We start from the raw sequence: 25290 nt of genomic DNA on the forward strand, positions 1-25290 counted from the left end.
GGAGGAATCACACACGATAGATTGTATTTTCTTTTTTGGGGGTGGGGGACATTTGAAAAGTTTGCTCAAAATTCTTATGATTTAATTGTAACTGGTCACTGGAACAAATTATCTTAAGAGGAGAAGAAAAGCAGAAAACATTGTTTTCAAGAAGATGATTATAACAGCTGATTATAAATGAATACCAACCCTCAGGAAGGCATCCAGAGAGCCGTTCTCCATGTACTCAGTGATGATCATCACCGGTTTACCTGGACATACACACAGAAATATTCAGCCTTCACATCCAAAGCTTGTAACGTTTATTAGCACAAAATATAAAAAGCAGGGATGCACTTTTCACTACTTCTTCACTTACGATATCAAATCCATCGGGTGATAACTAACAGCTGAATTCACTCCTTTTTTTGAACTCAGACATAAATGTGCTGAATTATAAAGTTATCTGCTGACTGAACAACTACAGCACATTTAAACACACCAACAGCTTCACAAACTTGGTCAAACACGTAAAAACGACTTTCATTTGTTCAGCCAGTGCATTTAGGAGAAGAACAGCCAACGGAAAATAATTATTAAAGAAACTGAAATTGACTAGCAACAGGTTGACTATTTGGGTCAAACATGTCAAAGTAAACTGCGACAAACCTTTCAACTGGTTCAGAAAGTGAAATTAGGGATTCTAAATATAATATAACATAAATAATAAAGCATGACATTGCTCAGAGCACAAAACACAAAATTACACTAAATAGATCTGACCTTATGGATCGGGAACATTGTCACGATTCTTTATCTAGAATTTTGTTTTCAACAGTCATAAAATTGCAGCTCTCCTTCTGCCAACAATCGCCCTAAGACTCCATCCTAACCGCAAGGATGGAGTCCTCTCTTGCCCGCTGCCCTGTTGCTATGGATACCTGACCTCAGGAAATTGGCAATATTGCTTAAGAGTAAATTAAAGTAGATAACAAAACATTTCTTAAAAGGCTTTCCAAAAATTTTATTTTCTTTCACTTGCATAAATTGTGTTGAGTCTTGGCTTTACTTCATATAGCGTCACATTGATTGAAGACTGTGGCCCTTTATTTTTTTCATTTACTAAACGCTATCATGTAAGGTACATGGGAAGGTGATGTTGGAGCGTTAATTTCTAATGACCGGGTCTTTTGCTGCTTTTCAAATGAAGGGCTGATATTTGTCTAACTTCTCTGCCACACAATGTTTTTTTTTATTACATGACTCGTGGTAATTGTTGCACTGGATCATAGTTTAGGGATTAGAGAATGACCCCTATTCTGTGCATTCAGAGTCTTTTCAAGCTGTTTTGACAGACATGTTTTCCTTTTCCTTCCACTTTGCAATTATCCACTACTTTGTGTTATCCCAATGAAATTTAATACAACAACTTATGGTTTAAATCTGACAAACTGCAAGAGGATTTAAGCGGTAAGACTACCTGTTTGGCACACTAAGCATCTTTTTTGTGCAGCACCTCCTGGCTAATATATTGACAAATGGATGGAGTGTTTTGGCGTCAGCGTACTGTGAGTTACCACCCCTTCCAGTCGGATAACGTTTGGATGATCAAACTGGGCCATGATGGATGCTTCAGCTAGGAAGTCCCTCTTCTGTTTCTCAGTGTATCCTGCCTTCAGCGTCTTCAGCGCCACAGGAATGTCTCGTTTCCCAGGAAGCCTCATCCGTCCGTAACACACCTCTCCAAATTCTCCTGAAATCATGACAAAGCGACAGCGGAGTATTTTTCAAATACTCTGGAAAATTTTTCCGTTTCAATAAGTGAAATTCTTGGAAAAAATAAACATTAGTTTCTAAGGACATACAAATTGTGAAGAGTTTGGATGAAGATGTACTGGTACTGGTGAGCTGGATGTCAAAAAGACTCCACAAAACCAGTACACTAAGTGTTAAAATTATAGTCTGCAGCTAAAAAATACGCAGTACATTGTAACTAGGTTCATATTATGAAATCTGGACTGTAAACATCTCCCAATGTACTGAATGTGGACTCTGATAAGATTGTACCGATTGCAGTTTTCTGGCCGATCGTTGATTACCAATTTTCAAAATGCCTGTCAATTCTGATTTTGTCCGATACAAATATTTTCTTGTCTGAAATGTGGCTAAATATAGCAATAAAGCCCCTGAGTTGGCAACAGTGGGGCGACTGTTGTTAACTGCAAACATGCAGACATGACCTGGTGGGCGGGGCTAACAGCTAAACCTGTCAGGGGAGCAGAAGAGGACAGTGGCTGATCTTGGACCTTTGCAAAGGTAGATAAGATCAGGGGAAAAGATCAGCTTCACATGTAAGTATCGGCCGATCACCAATCTCCCAAAATTAAAGAAATCGACACCGATAAATCAGTGCATGCCCAGCTTTACCCTCACCCATTCTACAGCCAGTTTTATGAATGAAACTGTCAATTAATTTGCTTTCTAAGGTAAGAGACAGAGATAGACTTCAAGCCTGAGTTTCACATAGCAAATACAGGAGCTAAGTATAACTTGCTTCTTATCTTGCAGTCAGGAGAGCTCTGATTTCCACGTTGTGTGTCTGTGTGTAGCTACAGCAGTCATATTGTGGAGCTGACACAGTGTTAGTATTCCCTGCCTGGCTGCTGAGCTGTGACTGACGGCTCCACGCAACGCTCTGATTCCACTCTGCCATCCTCCTCTCTGCTGCACCCTGCAGCCTTTTACACCGGCCAATGATTTTAAGTTAGCCTACTCAATGAGTCTTACTCTCTGTGTGTGTGCCTCCATGTTTGTCTCTGGGTGTGTGTGCGAGCCCATGTTTTTGTTTTTTTTCACCTGAGCCGATAATTTTCTCAATCTTGATCCTGGAAGCTTCAATTTCTCTGGCAAATTCGTGGACCGCCTGGCAGGGGTCCTCGTACGTGTGCGGGTCGATATAGAACCTCGCGTCGGGGAATGACACTAAGATAAACAACATTAGCATTTGGTCACATAGCGGAGGACGGGAGCGGCTTCACATCTGAGCCCGAGTCGCTGGAGCGCACCGGGAAAACCTGATGAAAGGACCGGCAGAGAGACAGAAGGAGAGAACACAAACAGACAGGGGAGGAGGAGAGTGGCCTCCTGCAAGCACAGGCTGATGAAAGCTGTTTGCTCTGAGGATTTCATTTATTATATGTGGATGAAAATGCAATCCCTTTAAAGGGGCAGTATTATGTAAAATCGACTTTTTTTAAGCTTTACATCATGTTATAATGTTATTCCCTCATCAAAAACATACCTGAAGTGTTGCCTTCATTCTTTCATGCATGTTTGAGAAATCCTTTAATATCCATGGCAACCACTCACTGTGTAAAATCCCTGATTGGACCTAGCTCCGCCTTTGAGGCGCAGCTCCTCCTCAGAGATGCAGTTTCCAAACTTCTGCTTCACAGAGCAGCTCAGATCCTTCAGACTAGCCCAGCAGTAATTAGCAAACACCTGGTGGATCTGCACATCTGTTGAGCTCAATATAAGAGCTACTTCTTAGTGAAACACTGGTAAAAATACTGTTAAAGAGCTAATAATGGAGCCGTGTTGTGATGATTTCCTAGGGACGGAGTTTCAGAAAGAGCAGGAGTTTTTAAAGCAACCGAGGGCCAATTTCAAAGTGTTAAATTAGGAAGTCAAACATTTTTAAAGTCATATTTATTTGACCTATGCAACTGAAGTTACATAGTTACTTGATTGTGCTATAAAATGATTATATGCCTGGAAAACACAATACTGCCCCTTTAATAAATGTGTTGTAATTTGTTACTAGTGACAACTGAGGAATGTAGTAAACATACCGTGACCATTCTGGTAATGCATCTTTTCCTCATCGGAGTCCTGGAACGCTTTGCTGTAGCCACAGTGTCTATACACACACACACATACACACGCACGCACATACACACACACACACATAGAGGCACACACAGAAACATACAGAGCGATGAATACAGGACAGCACAGCTACATTTCAAGTATCACAAAAATACATAATACAAAATCCAAACTGCTGTCCAAAATTCTCAATGTTTACCAACATCTTGTCTCATATCAACCCAGTTTTCTGTACCGGCTTGTTTTATGAGCTGGATGTAACAGTTACACCCCTAGTAAGGATTGTTAGTATTTAAAACTGCAGTATGAAACTTTTATTAAAAAATAAAAAATAAATAAATAAATAAATATATATATATATTACATAATAGTGGGACCTGTCAATATGTTGTGATAGTTTGATATGATCCCTGAAAAAAAATAAAAAATTGAGATCCTCTGCCTTCTCCCAGTACTAAATAGAAACAACCAATCAGAGCAAGGAGGCGGGTCTTAGCGTGGCGGCACCACCACATGCAGCTCTCTTTCTGTCTTTCTGTCATGAATGCTAAGACTAGTTAGCATGGCCACCAATGATGGTGGATAAACAGTTTTTCTGTAATGCCATTGGCACATTTAGCAGCAAGTACATGATTTGATTGACAGCACTAAGCCCCTCCTTCTCTGATTGGTTGTTTTGGTTGGGAGCAGTGCATTTCTTCAGATAGCAAGAGCAGCTCATAGAGGTGGAGGAGATGGATCTTTTCACAGATTACGTGTCTCGCAACCTGCTGTCACGACATGGTGGCAGTTTCAACACATCTAATTTTTTTTATAGATGCTACATACTGCACCTCTGAAGAAAATAAGCTTGTATGAATTATTTACTAAAAATAATAATAATAATTAAAAAAAAGACAGGAGAACTTGTTCACTCAAACACATTCAGAGGTTGCCAGCAGATGCGTTGTTTCTACACATGTCCTCATTTACATGTACGGCACTTAGATGCAGAAAGCTTCAGGTCCTGTTCTTGTCCTGTTGTTTCTGTCTTTTTGAACATTAAGGAACATTTTAAATACGCAAGGAACCTTTGGAAAAACTGCGTAAAACTGTTAGAACATAAAACCTCCTTGATGATGACTTGCTTTAATTTATTTGAAGTTATGAACTGAGAGCTCGCAGCCTGCTGTTGGCAGTCTGAGGGAGCTTTTCGTAAATTCATGGACCAGTAGTCCATTTTCCTTCACACCAGCATAAGTGACGCAGTTATTCATCGATCCCTTTGACTGGCAGCATGTGTTGCATCTGCTAAACTGGACCATTCTAAAAACCGTGCCTTGGTTTGAATAACATCCTTATGTCCTCAGAGTTATCGTAGATTTCTTTCCTCTAACAAAGTTAATTTAATAAACGTAATATGCATAAAAGTGTGAACCAATTCAGGTAATTAAATGTAATTATTTGCTACAAATCTACTAAGTTGTAAGAGGGAGACATTAGAGTAAAAAGGAGAAGGAGGAGGAAGCTGATGGCGGGCGTGGAAACACTGGAAGGTAGTAATTAAATTCTCAATGAGTTGGGAAATTAGTTGTGTGAGACGAAAGAAATGGATAGATTTCGAACCTCTTTCATCCTTTACAACTTATTAAGTCCAGCTCCATGAAAGCGGCAGTAAAAGTGTCTGCCGTTGATTATCAGGGGTGTAACAGTACATCTAGATCATCAGACAAGATTAAACCCAACACTGGATTCACGGCGCAGGACCAGTCACAAAACATTTTTGGGGAAAAACTGAGAATAATCCTTTTGATTTCTCACAAAATTTGACATCACAAATCGTGCAAAGAACATATGCAACATACTATAATCCAGATGTTTCTGTATGTGGGTTTTTATGCCCGTCAAATTATTTTGCCCCTTCCACAAGGTTTCTACAGGCAGAAGACTTCATGAATCTCAATCTGAAATCACAAACTGTGTATCAAAGAATCTTTAGTCCAGTTTGGATTTGATCAGTCTAAGCATTTTAAATTTTGAACTAGAGACAATCAAATGCAGCACAGACTGATTAAAAAGTTTGACATAGCCCTTTAGTTTTTTTGAAACCCCAAAGCAGATGCTCACCTTAGACTTTAGTGGCAGTATTGTCACAGTGCATTCAATCAGTTTGTCACTTTTGTTAGCTTTTTTTCCTCATCTTCTCTGTCAATTTTTGGTATTATTTTTGTCGCAATTCCAAATCTGCATTGGCTGGATTTAGAATCTATAGACACAATGTAATGAAGTTACAATGTTGTTTTCTAAATTTTCATGATTAATTATTTGTACTCTTTAAGTTTCATTGAGTCTGGTTTGGTCCAGTGACCTAATGTCACCTCAACACCTTGTTTCCTTTTTCACAGTCTTCATTTGTTGAGGAAAAATAAGATTAATTAATAGGAAAAAATATTTTTTAATCTGAATTTCCAATGCAGAAGTCCAATGTGTAATAATCTGTAAATAAAAACCACAACAATTTTTTCTAGTTGTGTGTTTTTTTTTTTTTTTGTTCTTTTAACGGAGTTGCTAGGGAGAAAAAACATAGTGACAAAGTTGCTAAGTTGGCAACAGTGAGGCCTAAGTTGCAGTTGTTAGTTATGGAAGCCAATAAACACAAAAGGGAAAACTCAAAAGTTACTTTCCTACTTTTTGAACGTAGAGAGTGTGTCAAGCTGAAAGGACACACCTTATCTTTTTATAGAAGAAACTTCCATCAGATTAAGTCACATTGTGATAGCAACGGAACGATGGTCCACAAGACAAAAGCTACGTTGACACAACAGGTAAATGCAACCCATATCTGGCATTGGCAGTCTGAACGACCCAATTCCAATCTTCTCACACCCCTCCAAAAAAAATCTGACCCGTGCCACTTCTATAGTGGTACCTAAATCAGATATGTATCCGATTGTTTGCAAGGAGCCTGCAGTCTGAACGGTCAGGTCGCATTTAATCCAACTTTTATGTTCTCGGTGCGAGACGTGTCATAATTCTGCAGCAGAAGAAGTCAGACGCAGGAACTCCAGATGCAAACAATGGCTGAAAATTAGAATGACAAAAGAAGTCTGTGTCACATCCCAGCCTCACCACTGTTGGCTCCGACTACACATCCAGACAGACTTCTCTACAGAAGCAGCAGTCAATGCTCCACTAAAAGCTGCTGCCATTAGTTGTGATTTCTTTTTATCAGCTTCCTTCATCTTGTTATGATCTTGTGGCGATGCTGTCGTCTCCCACTGCTCAACGACTGTAAATTTGATCAATATAAGGTGGTGTCCATTATTTCTGCACTCCTGTGTCATGTCTATGTTGCCAGTCTTAAACTGTTCACACAGAAGTCAGATTGCAGCTGCATTTAATTAGTAGTATGAACAACTACGTAAAACAAGGCAAAGCAAGGAGCAGGAAATTTGGAATAGAGCAGAAAGACCTGCTGTGTCAACGTAGCCACACTCAAACTATATTAAGAACCTGAGTGTTTAAATAACACCAGATCTTCTACGTTCCTACTTAAAGATTGTCATTTCTATTTCCCTTTCCTCAGTTTTACAGCATCTCTCATTTTACTCGCAGCCAATGATTCCTGTGGTAAAACAAGGCGTCATTTATAAAGTGCACACAGAACATTCGATCAAACACACGAAGAGAGACAGTAGCATAAGAAAGTGTTCCACACACAGCAGCGACGGGTAGTGTGGTAAAGTGTAGCCTTGCCGTTTCCTGCAGATGATGATGGCCAGGAAGGCGACCAGGCCGGACACCAGGGCCATGGAGATCCAGATGATGGTCATAGTGTTGTAACGCAAAGGAGCTGCAGAGACACAAACCGCCGGCGATTAGCTGAGGAGAGGCTGCAACGGTCGACAGGTTACTGTTTACGCTGACGCTGGTGAAGACAGGTAGGTGTTTGAGTTTAATAAGAGTCTCAGAACTTTCTAATTACCTTGTGTTTGACTTTGAATGTTTGTCAGCAGCATTATGATTGCTCGCTGTTCTCCCTGGTAATTAAGTCTGTACTTAGAACTCATAAACTGCAACACGGTTAAAGAGAAGAAAATACAAACTAAACAAGCAGATGGAACCAAGAAGATTACAGTCTGCTTATGGCAAAATATAAACAGAAGCAGAAAAAAAAGAACATTCTTTAAATCCGGATGAACCTGGCTTGTCATCGATTCTCAAATACATCTTGGTTATTCTAATGCATAATCATTCCTAGATTTAAACCGGTCCATTGTAGTGCTGGCTGTTACTGCAGCCAGTTGGAAGATCAGGTTTCCTGGCAGCTTTTCTTGGCTTCATCCACCTTCCTTTAGTTGGTGTTTCCAGGGTTACGTACTGTACGGTGTAGTTTTGCAGTTGTTCTTTACTCTTTCTGGTTTTGGATGCCTGATTGAACAATGTGATGTTCAAGTTTGGGATATTGCTTTATAACCTAGCTCTGCTTTAAACTTTCTCCCCTAACCTGTCTGGTCTGCCCCTTGGTCTTCATGAGGATGTCAGTTCATTAATGTTCTTTATCTTTAATTACGCAAAACAGCTTCTGTGGTCCATCCATCCATTTTCTAACAGCCTTGTCCCTAATGGGGTCAGGAGGTGCTGGTGCCAATCTCCAGCTAACGTTCCAGGCGAGAGGCAGGTTGCCAGTCTGTCGCAGGGCAACACACACACACACACACACACACACACACACACACACACACACACACACACACACACACACACACACACACACACACACGCACACACACACACACACACACACACACACACACACACACACACACACACACACACACACACTCAGACCTAGGGAGAATTTAGAGAGACCAATTAACCTGACAGTCATGTTTTTGGACTGTGGGAGGAAGCCGGAGAACCCGGAATGCACCCAGCTTCTGTGGTCTATACCATAAAATTCCAACAAAATAAATTGATGTTTGCTAGCTCTAAAGGGACCATGCAGAACAACAGTCCTGTTTCTGCTCTCTGAACTAACTAAAAGTGTTAGTCCAGGCAGTAATGGGGCTACTTAGCATTTTATTCATGATCTATGGTGCTTATTGATTGGACAGCATGTTGCCTCCTCGGCTCTCTGATGGCCTGTTGGCTTCAGAGACAGAAAATGAGAATGAATCAGTATCGCTTAAAGGACGATAAGCTGGGAGTCCCATCATGCAGGAGTTGGAGTTTTACAGACCGACGGTCTGCCACATCTCATATTATGGAAATTGGTTATTTTAACAAAATAAAAATAAATAATAACACTTTGTAGTAGAGTTATGTTGTTCTCTCTCAGATGGAGTCCCCCATTAAAGCAATAAATAAAAAAGAATAAGAAAACAACTCAGTATTGAGGAGCTGAGTTGAAAGGAGAAACCACTGTTGTTTAGACAGCAGGGCCGACCAGAGTCTTTTTGAGGCCCTAAGCAGGGGCCCCCTATACCAACATGTCAACACCAGATGCTTTATCATTCCTGAGCTACTCTATCTGTACATATCCACCATTATTAGCATCATTTGTAATTAACTTACATCATACCAGTGTTGATATTGCTGTTGATTTTTACCTTACAGTAGCTACAAACTAAAATATTATGAAGAGATTAACCATCATACAGAAATTGCTTTTCCATGTGCAATAGCATTTAATTTGTACTATTGAATGTTATTTTAAATAAATATACATTTATTTATTTATTTTGAAAATACCGTATTTTCCGCACTACAAGGAGCACCACATTATAAGGCTCACTTTCAATGAATGGCCTATTTTAAAACTTTTTTCATATGTAAGGCGCATAGAATAGACGCTACAGTAGAGGCTGGGGTTACTTATGCATCCATTAGATGAAGCTGTGCTAAAGGGAATGTCAACAAAACAGTCAGATAGGTCAGACAAACTTTATTAATAGATTACAAACCAGCGTTCTGAAAACTACGTTCATTCCCAAAATGAATAAACAGCTGTTTGATTATTTTCCCCGAGGTAAAGTCAGTGACGTGGTATTTTTGTGACACAGTTTATCTTTTAACAACAGCAAGGTGTAACATATAGTGGAGGGGAAGTTTTCCTCGATTCAATAAACACGTAAAAAACAGTCTGATACTGTTACGGTAAATCAAACGTTAGTGCAATCACAATATATATCCACTTCCGCACCATTGACTCATTCATGTTAAATTCTCTCTCTGCTGCTCTATTCCCGTGTTCTACTGTGTGACTGATCGCCTTGAGTTTAAACTCTGCGTCATAAGAGTGTCTCTTAATAGGAGCCATTTTAGGGTCTTTACACAAAACCCAGCATGCACCGCACGCTTCTTCTTCTACAGGGGAAAATGAAGTCGGCGGCTGCTTACCGTAGTTGCGAGACCTGTTTTGGCTCAATGTTGGTCCATATATAAGGCGCACCGGATTATAAAACGCACTCTCGGCTTTTGAGAAAATTGAAGGTTTTTAGGTGCGCCTTATAGTGCGGAAAATACGGTACATAGAAAAGCAAGAAAGAAGAAAAAAACTATTAAAATTAAAAGAAATGATCATGCCCAATTGACATGCAATGTAATATCACATATAAATTTATGTAATATAAATTTAGTAAGGGGCACCAAGTTAGGGTGCGCCCTAACTTGGTGCTGTTAGGGGACACCCTGGTGGTCCTAAGCAGTCGCTTAACTTGTATATACCTTGGGCCGGCCCTGATTGACACAGTCACCCAAACCCAAACCTCTTCGTCATAATTTAAGTCAAAATTCCATATCTGTCCAGAGATCTTACTAAATTTCAGCTCATTTTTAGAGTATAGCTCCAAAAGATAATAATAAATTTAAGGTAGCGGTAGAAATATATATCTTACTACACTGTTTTCCCTCCATACTCATGATACTCTGAAAACTGTCTACATCAAACTCTAACATGTGTTTTTCCAGACTGCATAGGGACACTGAATTTTAAAGAAAGTCAAGAATGGCTCCCAAGTGGCAGGGCAGTCGAGCGGCTGCGTCCAGCAGCTGAGTTCTGGTCACCTGCTTTTCCAGTCTGGATCTCGACGTTCTGGCTGAAGCGTCCGCAGCCTGCTGACGTTCTGGCCCGAACCTGGAAGATGTACTTTGTCCCCGGCTTCAGCCCCGACACAAGAGCACTGGTGTTTCTAGTTTTTAGGGTGGAGTAACTCTGCTCTTCATTGTCCTGTCAGACAAACATAGAAAAATAAACTCAAGGTTCCAGAAATTTGGCTTGACTGTCACTATTTTGAACATACTGCACCTTCTATGTGAAAACAGAAGATAGTTGAGACTTTCAGTGATAAGTTAGAGGACTAAAAGTTTGCTTTTAAGTGTTACATTTTGGAACTAAAAAGTACAGCAATGAATCAAAATAACCCTACCACAGGTTTCCTTTTAGATATTGTAACCATAAATACAATGTCCTTCTTTTCTCAGAAGGTTCACTCTTGTACTCTTAGTTTACTCTATGGTAGATGATCATTGTTAAAGGAAGCAAAACGTTCAACAAAACCAAAACCAAAAAGAATAATGACACTCCATTAGAAAAGAATCCGCAATAAATTCTTGTGTACAAAACTGATTTTGTTTATATCACTTATGTAATATTTTGTATAATGAGTACAACCTGGAAAAGTAATCTAAAGTAAATTAAAACGAATCCTTAAGAGCCCAAAAATGCCAGTGATAAACGTCTATTCAGTTCACTTCTATAGAGAAGACTCTTAATACGATCTGGATTAAAAATCCAGTAAATTATTCCTGTCACTGCTATCCTCACTTTGTAGACGCAGAGCGGGTTAAACAGTTACAAGAGGTGCTAGTGAGCTCCAAAATGAATGACTCATGCGTCTTTAGCAGGGATTTTGTCTTCATCGTGCTCAGCTAATGAGGAGCAGCAACGGACCACCGCCCTCCACATGACTCTGATTTGTTCTGTGAAGTTCTGGAGAAACCTTGAGAATACACACTGCTGACTGGTCCACTTAAAATCCTCACACACACACACACACACACACACACACACACACACACACACACACACACACACACACACACGCACACACACACACACACACACACACACACACACACACACACACACACACACACACACACACACACACACACAACAGTGTCAGCCTCTGGGTGAAGATTAAGACGCAGAGCAAGAGACAAGCTAATCCTTCAGCCCTCCCCACACCAACCTGCTTGTTTGGCTATGAGACAGCAGGCTCCCAGGCTGCTCCTTCTGCAATTAGATGATTCCTATCGCCGCACGCACAAACACCCCGACACACACACACGCTCGCAGCAATTAGCTGATTGTGAGGTTTATGTGCCCAACAGCCGCTCGCTGTCACTGTCACTTCTGCTAAGTTGAAATCCACACTGCCTCGTCCTCCCTGTTCCTCTGCCTTTCGACCCCCATTTCCTTTCAATTAGCGGATCTGCCACCCGGATCCTTCTCCTGGACTAACTTGTTCGCTCCCTATCCGACTGCCACGGCTTGGATCTCCACTCAGATCCGACTCTTGGCCTTCCAGCACCATGAGGTTACAGGTTTCAAGCTGAGGTATGTAGCTTTTATAAAACCTTTTTTTTTTTTTTACATATTTATTGAAACTGTCAATATGTCATGACAGTATGGTGTGAGACATAATCTATTAAAACAGTGAGCTGGGCCTTCTCCCTGAGCTCCCAATGCTAACTAGAAACAACCAATGAGAGCAGGGAGGAAGGTCTTCGTGCTGTCAGTCGCCTCTCTGTCTCTACCGGCTGTACTGAAGGTTTTCTTCCAGGATTCCTGTGTATTGAGCTCCATCCCACTTTCCAGAATCTCACAGGATGATGCAGCCACCACCGTGCTTCTCCAAGAGGATCAGCTGTGTTCTGGGTGATGTTCAGAGATACACATGATGTTTCTCATGTTGTTTCCAGGTTACATTTTGGTCACGTGATCTGACCGGGGCACCTTTTACCAAACGTTTGCTCTGTCCTTTCAATGGCTTCTGTCAAACTGCCATCAGCACTTCTTTGTTAAAAACCACAGTTTCCTCCAAATAATTATGCACCACTTTGAGTTGGTCTTTCAATCATAAGTGGAGTTTGTAACATGACAAAACAAAAGGCGTATAAAGAGTTTTTCAAATCAGTATTTTTTTTTGTTGTTGCAGTGTGCGACTAACCCTCAACTTTTAGCTCAATACCTTCTCATAGTATTTGAGGTCGTACTCTAGGATGACTCCGTTGGGCTGGTCGGGTTCATGCCACATCAGAGTCACGCTGTTCTGACTGGCGTTCTCCTGGCGGATGGATAACACTTCCGAGGGAGCTGCAGAGCAAACAGGACAGATCAGGACGCACGAAAAGTCCGAAAAACAGTGTTTACTGCGATACAACACAGAGCTCCATCTGGGATCACGTTAATGCTCCGCTGGGCAGAACATGAAACTTATGTCAGTGACAGCCAGCTCAAACCAGTACAAAACATAATGTTTGTTAGATACCTGTCTGAATCTGAAACCCTCATCAGCAGCAGAATATTGTCTCTCTTCCAGAAGAGCTAGAGAATGGACATTAATTATTCATGTAGATGTTTTCGAACCCCTGAAGGTTTGGACTGGGACGTGGTTTTCTTCAACAGATGAAGATAAATGGTTTGAATTCTCATTAGTTTGAATGTAAATCGTTTTTAAAGCGATTGAAAATGTAAACAAAGTCTGAGTGTGATTATTTACATTCTAATAATCGCTGGGAGGAAACTAAAAATGTCACATTTCACATTTTTGAAACGCAAAAGCACTCCTCTGCTGTGTAGGATTATGCAGGAACACAACAATATTTATAAAACTGCTCTGGTTAAGGAGAAGTAGAGAATACAGGACGCGCTAAAAGTTAGCTGAGCGTTCATATCTGCAACCTCGCCCTTCTTTTTCTCTCATTCGCTCTGTTTTCGTATAGGGCCCAAAGCAACAACATTTTGTTCAGCTTAAAGCTAGCTTCAGGTTAGCTTAAGGCCAGTATAAGGCTAGCTTAAGGTTAGCTTAAGGTTAATTTAAGACTAGCTTAAAGTTAGCTTCTGGCTAGGTCTGAGTACATGGTCAAGTTTTATGACTCTGTCCCAAAGTGGCAGACTCACCTGAGTCTGGATATCATTCATTCTTCTGATTTGATCCCCATTGTCTCATTAAGTATATGTACTTAATGAGACATATACTTTTCCATCAGTAGCTAGATTGCATCTCGGTAGTTAGAGAAAGGTTATGTACAGGATAATTCAGCTGTAAAGTTAGGCGATCATGTTTACAAATTCTCAGACTTAATTGGAAATAAGCGTTCTAGTGACCATTCCTTGTTGTGGTAAGGGTTCGGAGATTATTTCTTCACAAGAAACTGAGTTTGACTTATGATTCCAGAGATAATGGATGGTGCGCCGATTCAAATAAAGAAACTTTAACTTCACTAACAATTTCATTTATAATAAATTATTAATCTTAAATATTAAAAAAGTATAAGCCAAATTTTACCCTTACTTGAGTCATTTTATTAGGAAGTATTGCTACTCTTACTCGAGTAACACAGTGAGTAACTTCACTGAATGAAAAACAATGCTTTAACCAAAAATTCACCAGACACAGATGCAGATTTTGTTAAAGTTGTATAAGTTTTTTAATTGAAAAAAAACTGATTTGGAAAAAAATTATTTTGCCTGATTTTGTTATTTTTTTTGTTACTTATATGAATTATTGTCATTTTGTTCCTTAAAATAGCTAAAAGTTTCCACTTAACTTTACATTTTGGTCCATCTGATGATGTATTTTTAAATATTAAATGATTCATAATTTGACCAGTTACTCAGTACTTCTGTAGAGTTTTTACCAAATAAATGTTTTTACTAATGTCATTTCTTGGAAGGCTACTTTTTACTTTTACATGAGTAACAATATGTTGAAGTTGTTCTTCTCTTAATTGAGTCCAACCTTTGTGTACTCTGCCCACCTCTGCTCAATACTTGACGTTAACTCCAAAGTGTTTGTGTGATTCCATATGTTTGCGTCAGGAACCCTACCTGCCTGGTTTGTTGTGATGTTGACCACAGTATACGGTGAAGCCTCGTTGCTCAGGTGTGTCACAGCATTCGTGGCCAGGATGCGGAAGGAGTAGTTGGTGTGGGCCACCAGGTTGAGCACCGTCACCCGGGACTCCGTCAGACCGCTCTGGCGTGGAATGAATCGGACCGCGGCGCTGCCGGAGCGCTCCACGATGCCCCCACCGCCCAGCCCGATGCTGGCCCCGCCGCCCACCTTCCCCCCACTGCTGCCTCCGGGGGAAGCTGTGCAGTCCTCACAGGGCCCGTCCCCGGAGCACCTCTGGCACAGTATGCTGTACTGCAGGTCGCTGCGTCCCCCGGTGTCCAGCGGCCGATCCCACTCTAAGACCACAGACGTCCCGTTGACTGAGGAGATGACGTTCACTGGAGCGGATGGAGGGCCTGGAGAAAGAAAGAGAGATTTACCGAAGGTTCAGCCTGAGGTTTCCTCCTGGTGACCCGAGGGAGAGTGAAGTGTGATTAGTCTTTTTAATTTTTGATATATCTGAAATAATGCCAAACTGATTTTCTGTTTAATCCACAGTCTCCTCTCAAGATGTAAAACTCATTTTCTCCTTTTGCTTTACGCTGCTGTCGTTTTAGTTTTAGGCAGTTATGAAACACGGTGGGGAAACTTGAAACTGCTGCTCCAGCAAGTTACTCACCAGGTTGTTGCTAGGTAACCAAAGAGCGAGTGAACCCGTTGATGCCACCAACCTTGCTTAGCTGACTGTGAGAGTTTAAGCAGCTAAAGCCTTCCCTCTGCCCACGTCCCCCAGAATGCTGTGCAGTTCTATATTGGAGTTCAGTGAAGTAAACGAAAATTCTGTCATTGATGTTGATCACCTGTCTATCGCAATATTTCTTGTTACTGATTTGTTGCCCAGCCCTAGTGAAAAGTATCTGCCCCTCTGTAGATTTCTTTTCTTTTTATTGGATCCTTCAATTCATACAAATTTTATGATCAGACAAACCTGAGAAAATAAACATATAAAAAAGATAGTTTTGACACTCTTAGTAGTAACTATTTCTCAGTCAGTCTTTCTTTTTCCTGTGAGCTTTCTTCATCTTTTCAGAATTGATATTTTACCTACTTGTTTTACTTTTTTCTTGACTTGAACATTTTAGTCATTTTATTGTGTGTCTTCAGTGGTTAAAAGTCTGTCTTTGTGTATTTGACCTCTGTAAAGCCACTTGTGTTGCACTTGACTAAAGCATCTATAAATAAAGTTTGATTGATTGCATAATTAATCAATTGATTGGTGTAAATGTGCTTAATTCCAGTTATTTCAAGATGTAATAAAAGGGGGGTGGTTATATTTTCAGAATGATTTGGATAGTTTCATTATTTGAAAACATTTCTTTTGTATTTACTCAGCTTACCTTCATTCGAAAATCAGATTTACAAATAGTCAAATCTGTGCAACAAAAAGCAAAAACAGAACCAATCTGTAAGGGTTTGATATTTTTTTCACAACTCTGTAGATTAAGCACATTTACACATTCCACATCTGTTTTTTTTTTACTTCTACATGACTTTTACTTTTACAAGATTCACCCAGTCCGGCTACATCTACAGGAGACTGCTGACGGGAAACTGATCATATATTCAAATGTTGATTGGGAAAAAGTTTAGAGGCACCGCCCCGACATCTTGAGTCAGCTGTAGTTGTCATGCCAGGCCACTGGATGGTGCTGTGATTTTAGCATGTCACCGAATGTGCATGTGCTTTTAACCCTCAGTTTCCACCTCACTGTATACAGTAATCTGTCTCCCATGAATGAAATGCTGCTGTAACATATATTCCCTACTCGAAGTTGTGTTAAACTCAACAGGTTAAGTACAATGTCTGCCGCCATTGTTTTTGTTTTCTTCCTGCGTGTGCTTAGAACAAACCCTATAGCCGTGCGTTCTGCGCTTGTGCGCTTTTCACACTTTTGAAGTTCTCTGCACCTCCGCAGAAAAGTTTCACTCTGAAACCTGGTTTCAAAAAGTGCCGGTGTGACAGACTCCGATCCGGTCACCGGTGTAAACGAGCCGCTGTTGAAGAGCAGTATTGTGGTGTACAGTGTGTGTGTGTGTGTGCGTGTGTGTGTGTGTGTGTCTTTACGAGAGCAGGGTGCTGCTGGCGGGTCATCTGCCGCCCTGTAGTAGTTGGAGTCACAGGGGCAGGAGACGGCGGCTCTGGTCTCCGAGTGGCTGTGTTGGGGACATTTCCCACACGGGCCATCGCCTGCCACCGGCTTATAGAAACCCACCTCACAGGCTGCACAGGGACAGAGAAAACAGCCAGATGCACACGAATCCAATGTTTTTATTAGCACATCAACTAAGTCAAACAATACTGTTAAACCTAACTCCAAATCATCCATCTGAAGATATATGGCCCTCTGCGCCCAGCCACTGAGTGTAATGTGTAATTACCGGCTTGTAACGGCAGAAACTTCACAGCAGAGATGAAAGCCATTCTTGCCTCTGCTCAGATTTGGGCTGAAAATATCCTGAACTGTTGATGTTCCCAGTGAGACCATCAGAATCCAGCCCAAGCTTCGACGCTCTTCAGCTTCTCTGATACATATTCACTTTTAACTCTGCACTTATTAATAATGGAGGGCTTGCTGATAAATATATTCTCTTTCCAGGCAGCTAATAGGCTTTTGCATTGGTAAATGGGGCAGATGTGGAGCTGCTTACACAGAAAACAGCAGCAGTAGACAACTTTATCAGCTCGCTCTCCCCCTCACCAGCTAATTTATGCTCCCCCTTAAATACATGTGCTGTCTTACAGACAGGGTACCGGCCTCCTTGCTGTCTTGTGAAGTTTATAGACGGCAGCCTTAGCCGTTTGGGTTTAAAGTGGGAAAAAGGAACTACAAAATCGGATGACCAAGATTTAAGCTCATTCAGGTCAGTTTATTTATGCAGCACCAATTGACAGCAAAAAAACAGCAACAAATGAATCTAGTTTGAACATAAAAATATGTTTAAACATTGTCAATTCAATTCAGTTAGTAACAAATACAGACTCAGCATCAATCGCATACATTTTGATTTTATCTTTGTTATTAAACAAGGGAAGTTCATCTTAATATTCAAATAATTTTCTGCCTGCCTGAAGAAACCCAGATGTTTGCATTGAGTCCTTTGACTTGAATGAGTTTAAAGCAACAGTGGCTTCATGCAGAAATCCTGCATGCTAGCACGGATGTAGCAACAGTGGGAAGGAAAACTCCCCCTATCACAGTGAGAAACACTCAACAAAACTTTGGTCATTGTGAGCTGTAATCTGCTACCAACTGGAGTTTTAAGGCTGTTTTCACACCTGACAGTCAGGTAAACTCGGTTTAATTACGGACAAAGTCTCAACATTTGTTACACTTATAGTCATTTTCAGTTGGTTTCAGGTGGAGCGCTTCTCTTTCACACTGCACTGTGTCAAACAAAGAAAACCCTTTGAAATCCCTGTTCCCCTCCTCGCCTGTGGTGGCGCTACACCACCAACCAATAAAGGAAACGACATAAAAACCTCTGAAGAAGACACAGCACAACTTCCTTCTTCATAAAATGCAAACAGAAATGCAGTAGTGTCAGATTACAGTGGCTGTAGGGTTTCTCTTTGTCTTTGGAAAAACACCATGAGCGATTTCTTCTTCTTCTTGTATGTTTGTTTTGGTTGTATTTACCCAGAATGCCCTTTGCTTTAGTTTGTTAGCTTTTGGAGCGCTCTCCGGTCCACTAGGCGCTCACACTTGCATTTAAATTGCATTCACTTCAAATAAACCGAGACATAGAGTCATCAGAGTTCAATTGCCCATCGTCATCTCCCCAAAATGAACTGGACTTTGTAGGCTAGCAAATTTGAGTTAAATTAAAGCGGACTAAACAAGGAGCAACAAACAAAGAACTCAAAAGCTCTGGCCCAGGAGAACATCCTATGTTAGAAAAAAAAATCTGAGTTGACTGCAAAATTAGTGCCTTGAGAGTCTATTTAGGAGATTAATGCAGCTTAATAAAAAAGCCCTGTGCCAGTAGTAAAATCTATAGAATGACAGAGTCCACACAGCTATTCCCACCACTAGCTCTGCTAATTGCTCTTAATCTGAGACAGAGCCAGGATTAAACACAGAAAGACAGAGACAGGTGTATCATCTGTAGGACAAGTACATGAAGTTATTGGCAGCAGTAGCTTAGCCGACGGCCAGGCCGGATGTAGCTTCTAGGAAGAGTAGCTGAGAGAGAAAGTGAAGTTGATTACAGGTAAAACAGCAGATAATGCAAAATTGTTGCGTTGCGTGAGCTTTTAGCTGAGTAAGGAAAAGTGATCAGCATGTCCCCCAGCAGCCTAGGACTGTAACAGTAACAGCCAATATACTTTATAATTGTTCAGCATGTTGTTGTTGTGAATTGGCGCAACGAACAAAAACTGAATTGCATAAAATTAGCCTTCTTCTTGACATTTAAGAACTTCTTTCTGTTTCTCTAATACATAAAACCACAATAATATACATCCAAGGTGATTGGATTATCAAACATGGAGAAAGTTCAATGGTGTGAAAACTCTTGCAATCCCCTATAATTTATGTACATTTACGTGTTAAAACATCTCACCCGCTAAAAGTGCAACGTAACGTTCCTGTCAGCATGAGCAGAACTACAAGCAGCAGCAAGAAAATAATAAAAAATCCCAGCGGCTTGTGCTAATAATAAGCGCAAATAATACTGCTGACAGTTTTGACTGGCATGTGAAAATGAATTTAAAATAAGATATCAAAGACAAACTTCATATCACTGGAGAATCAGCCCGGCTTCTACTCCAGGGCCGGTGTTTTATTTGCGCTCCTGCTTCAATACAGCTGAATTCCCTCATCATCATGTCAAGAGGTAATGAACCAATCATTTGATTAATTTGAGGCAGGGAAACGACTAAAACATGCACAATCTTGGCCCATGTGAGATGGCATTAGGCACGTCATGGTCTGAGGTATTTATACAAGCCACCTACCAGCCTACCTACCTAATGCAGGCTGCATTAAACAACCTACCAACCTACATTTGTGCTGATATTGAAAACAATTCTAGGTCAGATATCAGTGGCAACGTGGCTGATGCATAAGGGCAGATCTATTCAATAAATTCTATGCTAATTCCACTGACTGAAAAAATTAGTTATTTTTACATGTTTGACTAAGCTTGTGAAGCTATTGGTGTACAGAATCAGCCCTTCCTAATTCATGTGGTGTTTCACTACTTAAACATTATCCATGTATATGTCATATAAGTTATGTTGAACACATATAAAAAACCATGTTTGAAAGCATGCAATTCTGTCCCGGTTGAGCAATAAAATCAAAGAGCGAGCCTTAACTGTACACCGTCAGCAACAGAGCCGTCACTGGCATTAGCACCGTCCACAGGACTTCTCAGAGTCTGAATGAGGTACTGTAGATTTTATAATTATTCACTGGTAAATAAAGCAACTGGCTGACATTTACGTCGATGTACACACACCATACAAGTAGATAATTGGACTTTGCAAAGACACGAACAAAAGAAATGGCAGCAAAATATCTGCAACTTATAAACCAAAAGTCTTTTCTACAAGTAGAAAGAGACTTTTGACTTGGCGTCATACAAATGATAGCAAATGAACAAGCTTTTGTTACTTAGGCACATGCTGCTCATTATTCAATTTTCATTACTTAGTTTTCACCATTCATGTGTCACAGTAATGTCCATTTCTGCCTGTCCTTTCAGCTATAGAAACAGGCTCCAATTAGGAGAGACTGGAGAACACAGAGGAACAGAGGAAGCAAATAAGAGCCAATTGTGTTTCAGTAATACTTGTCATTTTTACTTAAGCTATACATTCCCTGTTAAACTGATGAGAGATATATGGAGCCAAACTTCAGTGAGCTCATCATGTTCCACATCAAATTTTAGGTCACATCGGTGTTGAACACATTGAAGTATCATTACTTTTCAACAACAAGTGTTCAATTTTACCTGTTTGTATTATATGTCTGCCTCAAAACTACAGTTAAAGAAGCAAATGAGGCCTGCAGTGCTCCTGGCTGCCTAAAGAGGGCAGACCTGAGCCAGTGCGGGTCTGGAATAAAGATGCTCATTAAAAACCTGAACGGTTGTGGATGTCGAGACAATTTATAAGCTGTTTGAAAGTTTCCACATTCATTTACGTATTTACAAAAAGAATGTGCAAATGTGTTAGTACATTTGAAATAAGACATAACCTTTCTTGCAAGTAAATTTCCAGTAAGATATAAAATTGTTTTAAGTCAATAATTCCTTAATAATACTTTTTCCACTGACAGTGCTGTTTTGAACATATAACTTGACAATTTTTCCATCTTACAGGTGAAAAGTTGACCGTTTATGAGTTTGTTATAAAGCAGGCGACTGAACACAACGTGTCACTGGAACCGTTCATCAGCAGGGACAAGGTCAGCCTCATATTTGACAATTTCTAAATAAATGCAAAATGAATGTTTTTTTCCTCTTTGTGACACATTTTTTTGACAAATTACAACAACAAGAAAAAAAACGGTACTTGTGACTTATTCTTACATTTTGTGTTGCATGCTTGGTGACAGTATAAGGTGGTAGATGAGATATGTCTGCACTAGATTTCTACTGCTAGATAAAGTATTTATCTTGAAATGCTAGCATTTTTCATATTAATTTAGAATTTCTGTTAAAATAATCCTAATAGATGGTCACACTTCAATTCCAGTTATATTTTATATTTTTGACTGACTCACTGTCAGAGGATAAGTTCTGAAAATGTACTCCTCATGTGATGTCAAATTTTTCCTTACCAAAAAATATCTGGGAGATCAATCAAAAAAATAAATCATGGACAACAAAAACAACCAAAGTGAATGATTTTTCTTAATCTTATATTGTGTTATATTGATTGAATATGTTTTGTCATATTCATTTCAATGTTAAAGTGAATGTCCTTTTGCAGAATGATTTTCACAATATTATAACTCAACTTATTTTGATCTAAGGCTGCTGTTTTGTATGTCTTATCTATCTATTTTTGTAGTCATTTTCACTTCTTATGTATTATTTGATCTATGGATGTTAGACTTATTAGTTTATGTTGAATGTTTTGATCCCAGGAAGAGCAGATGCAGGGAACTGCAACTAATGGGGATTCAGATAAAAGAAAGGAAGACATTTTTCCTTTGCAAAGCAGCAGAATGTTGTGAGTAACTCTCAAGTCATTAAAATGGCAACCTTAATAGTCTGGAGACATTCTGCAAAGCTGGAAGGAAATGTGCTGCCGGCTGATATTCTTGTTCCAGAATGTCACTTTAAGCAACAGACCGACATTTCATTCATCCTAACTAAAGTCCTAACAGGAATACAGGAAAAAAAAAACCCAACAACATCTTCTTGTTGCAATCTAAAAGCCGGTACGGTTGCGTGGCATCTTCAGCTCAGTGTTTAAACCTGACTGAAGACAACAGTGTTCATCCCTTTCACACTCTCAAAGTCCAACCAAAGCAAGAAACAATCCCTTCAAGCAAAATCCATCCCAGACTGTTCGTCTCATTCTTGTTTTTATCCCGTTAATCCCTCCATCTCTTGAAGGTTTGGTTGAGCACCCCGAGTTGAGAAGCCGGTCACGTCAGACCTCAGAGCAGCTCGTTCATCAACGAGAGAGACAGCAAGAACTCTGAAGTCTCTGACAGCTTCACCGGGGGCTCTTCGCTCACACACACACACACACACACACACACACACACACACACACACACACACACACACACACACACACACACACACACACACACACCCACACACACACACGCACACACACACACGCACACACACCCCCACACACACACACACCCACACACACACACACCCCCACACACACACACACACACACAAAGCTTTTGCTAATGCAAACTGAACACAAACATAAACACACGGTTTGTGTTTCATGCTGCCAGGGTAAGCGCCTGCAACACAAGGCTCGGGTAAACACTCAAAGAAGAAATATGAAGACCAGCTACTTGAACTTTTCACTTCTGATGTACGCTTTAGTTGATATTACAAATCAACAAATTGGGCACTTGAAGGTTGTTTTGCAAAATCTCAACCTTGCAACATCTCAGAGTGCACGGTTCATTCCATTAAAGCTGCAGCATGTAACCCCACGTCGCCCTCTGCTACGCTGCAGCTAGCACAGCCTGTCGTGAATGCTAAGGCTAGTTAGCATGGCCTCCGATGATGGCGGATATACAGTGAGTTGTTTCTCTGGTATTGGCACATTTAGCAGAGAGTACATGGCATTGATTGACAGCAGAATAAAGATGAAATACTGCCAGAAGAAAGTCAGAATTAGGAGAAAAAAGTTGTTTTAATGTGGAAAAAAGTTTGATAGAGTTATAAGATCTGATGTGACCGGCTCCATGTTCTTTCTTTGAAACAGAATCAGTAGTTTAAAGAAACGTCTTAAAGTCCTGTGGCTGATAAGAACTTGACTCTGAGGTGTTAAGACATTCAGTATTTCCTTATTTGGAAAATTGATACCAACTATAACTTCTGAAGATGCTCAGTATTTCTAATTTTATCACAGTTTGGTGTAGAGTTCTTATAAAATTACAACTTTATTCTCGTATTAAAAACAAACAAACCAACAAAACAAAACTCTTCCATGGTAAACAAACGGCTGTAGCTGGCAGAAGAAGGCCAGGAAACAGACAAAGTCTACATAACACCTGTGGGTTTTCTGTGAGTGGAAAATGTTTTGCTCTTGCTCTTTACTGTTGCAAATTTTGCACAATAATCTTTTAAAAATCTGTATACCTTTTGAAGAAGAACTAGGTGATGAAACTGACCAGTTACCAATGTTTGCATGTTTAAACATCTTACTGTGTTTTCACATCCCAGTGAATCGTTTTATTTCTCTTTTCAGAATCACACAGGCTGAGCAGTCGTCACTAAATGTTACTGAGTAAGTAAACAGAACTTGAAAAACTTAAAACAATAAAAATGAACAATTTAAAACCTACATGTAAGTTGATGCAGCTCATTTTATGCATGCCGTTTAACAATCAGGTCATAGAATGCTGGTGCCAAAGAAATTATTAAATATGATCAGATTCTCTGCATGTGTCCATTTTGATTTGGACAGCGTGGAAAAATGCGAGATACTTCCGTGGAGGAGGGGCGGGGGACACGACAGAAAACAAGCTGTAACCCCAAACATCTGTCAAAGGCATCCCAGAGCCTTTGACAGCGTTTGCCTAGAGGGAAATACTTCAATGTACAACTCTTTGGTCCTGTGCATGTTTGAAGTGCTTGATAAGTAAATGCGCTACGATGTGGATCTTGAAATATGAACTCTTTACCAGAGGAATGGGAAAGACAGATGGTGGAGGGAGAAGAAAGACCTTCTGAGTGGCTTCCACTGCTGTTAGCTAAACTGTTTACAGAACATGTGCCTTTGTAGCAAGTCCTGTGTGAGTGAGCGTGTGTGTGGGGGTGCTCATGTTGGCTGTTTGCACGTCCGTAGCTGTCAGTGTGGTGCACTCGCTACCAGAGAATCTGCATTACAATGAATCCTAATAGCCGTGCGGCGGCATTGTGTGCTGACCTTGATTTATTCTGCGTATAAGTGGGTAAATAAATACATCGGAATAAAGTGGGAGCTGGAGAGAGCACACCTTCGTTCCACACGTGAGGAGACTGGGTTAGTAGTCTGAGGTGATCGCCCGTCTTTAGGTGCAAAAGGGGTAAAAAAGAAAAAAACAGATCAGATTTTTCTTTAGGCCAGTGATGGAGAGACGATCAGGCCTTTCGCCCAAAGCCTGCTGGAGATAGACACCAGCTCCCCCATGACTCTGTACGGACAATCAGGTTTAAAAAACGGATGGATGATTGATAGTGAACCACCTGTACCTGGATGCAGCTTGCACAGTAGTTGAGAAATTCACCTCATATCAACAAGGGTTCCTCCCATTTCAATTTTCTACAGTGTACAGTTTGGGCCGACTGGATGTCCAGGTAGACATGTGGACATGGACTGAGTTTTCTCCTGCATGGTTAAGTGCCAGTCCATGATGGCTCTTTTTTCATTGTGATCTGTTTTAACTTAGTTTTAGGATTGATTTTATGTACGACATTTTATCATGCTATCTTGTTTTGTTGTCTTTTAGTGGCTTTATGTTGTTGAAGGCCCATGTGGGGATAAAGCGATAAATTCTGTTGTGTTCCGTTTTGCTTATACTTACTAAGAAAGAGAGACAGAAAGAAGTTTGCATTCAGC

General features: G+C 40.4%; 1 protein-coding gene across 4 annotated transcripts in view; it reads right to left on the reverse strand.

Annotated features, from left to right (window-relative positions):
- The window catches only part of epha8 (EPH receptor A8), a 128052-nt gene that overhangs the window by 12402 nt on the left and 90360 nt on the right, over positions 1-25290 (reverse strand). For 2 of the 4 annotated variants that reach the window (XM_023325024.1, XM_023325023.1), the window contains exons 7-15: positions 17098-17253; positions 14966-15388; positions 13104-13228; positions 10915-11077; positions 7603-7699; positions 3831-3898; positions 2836-2961; positions 1547-1732; positions 190-251 (exon numbers count right to left, since the gene is read on the reverse strand). In XM_023325024.1, the coding sequence (XP_023180792.1) occupies positions 190-251; positions 1547-1732; positions 2836-2961; positions 3831-3898; positions 7603-7699; positions 10915-11077; positions 13104-13228; positions 14966-15388; positions 17098-17253 (1406 nt within the window). Of the gene's footprint in view, positions 1-189; positions 252-1546; positions 1733-2835; positions 2962-3830; positions 3899-7566; positions 7700-10914; positions 11078-13103; positions 13229-14965; positions 15389-17097; positions 17254-25290 lie in introns of all 4 variants that reach the window. The other 2 variants (XM_023325022.1, XM_014468482.2) reach the window with 1 other exon arrangement.

Source organism: Xiphophorus maculatus, chromosome 20 (genome assembly GCF_002775205.1).
Source record: "Xiphophorus maculatus strain JP 163 A chromosome 20, X_maculatus-5.0-male, whole genome shotgun sequence".
NCBI classification, from domain to species: Eukaryota; Metazoa; Chordata; class Actinopteri; order Cyprinodontiformes; family Poeciliidae; genus Xiphophorus; species Xiphophorus maculatus.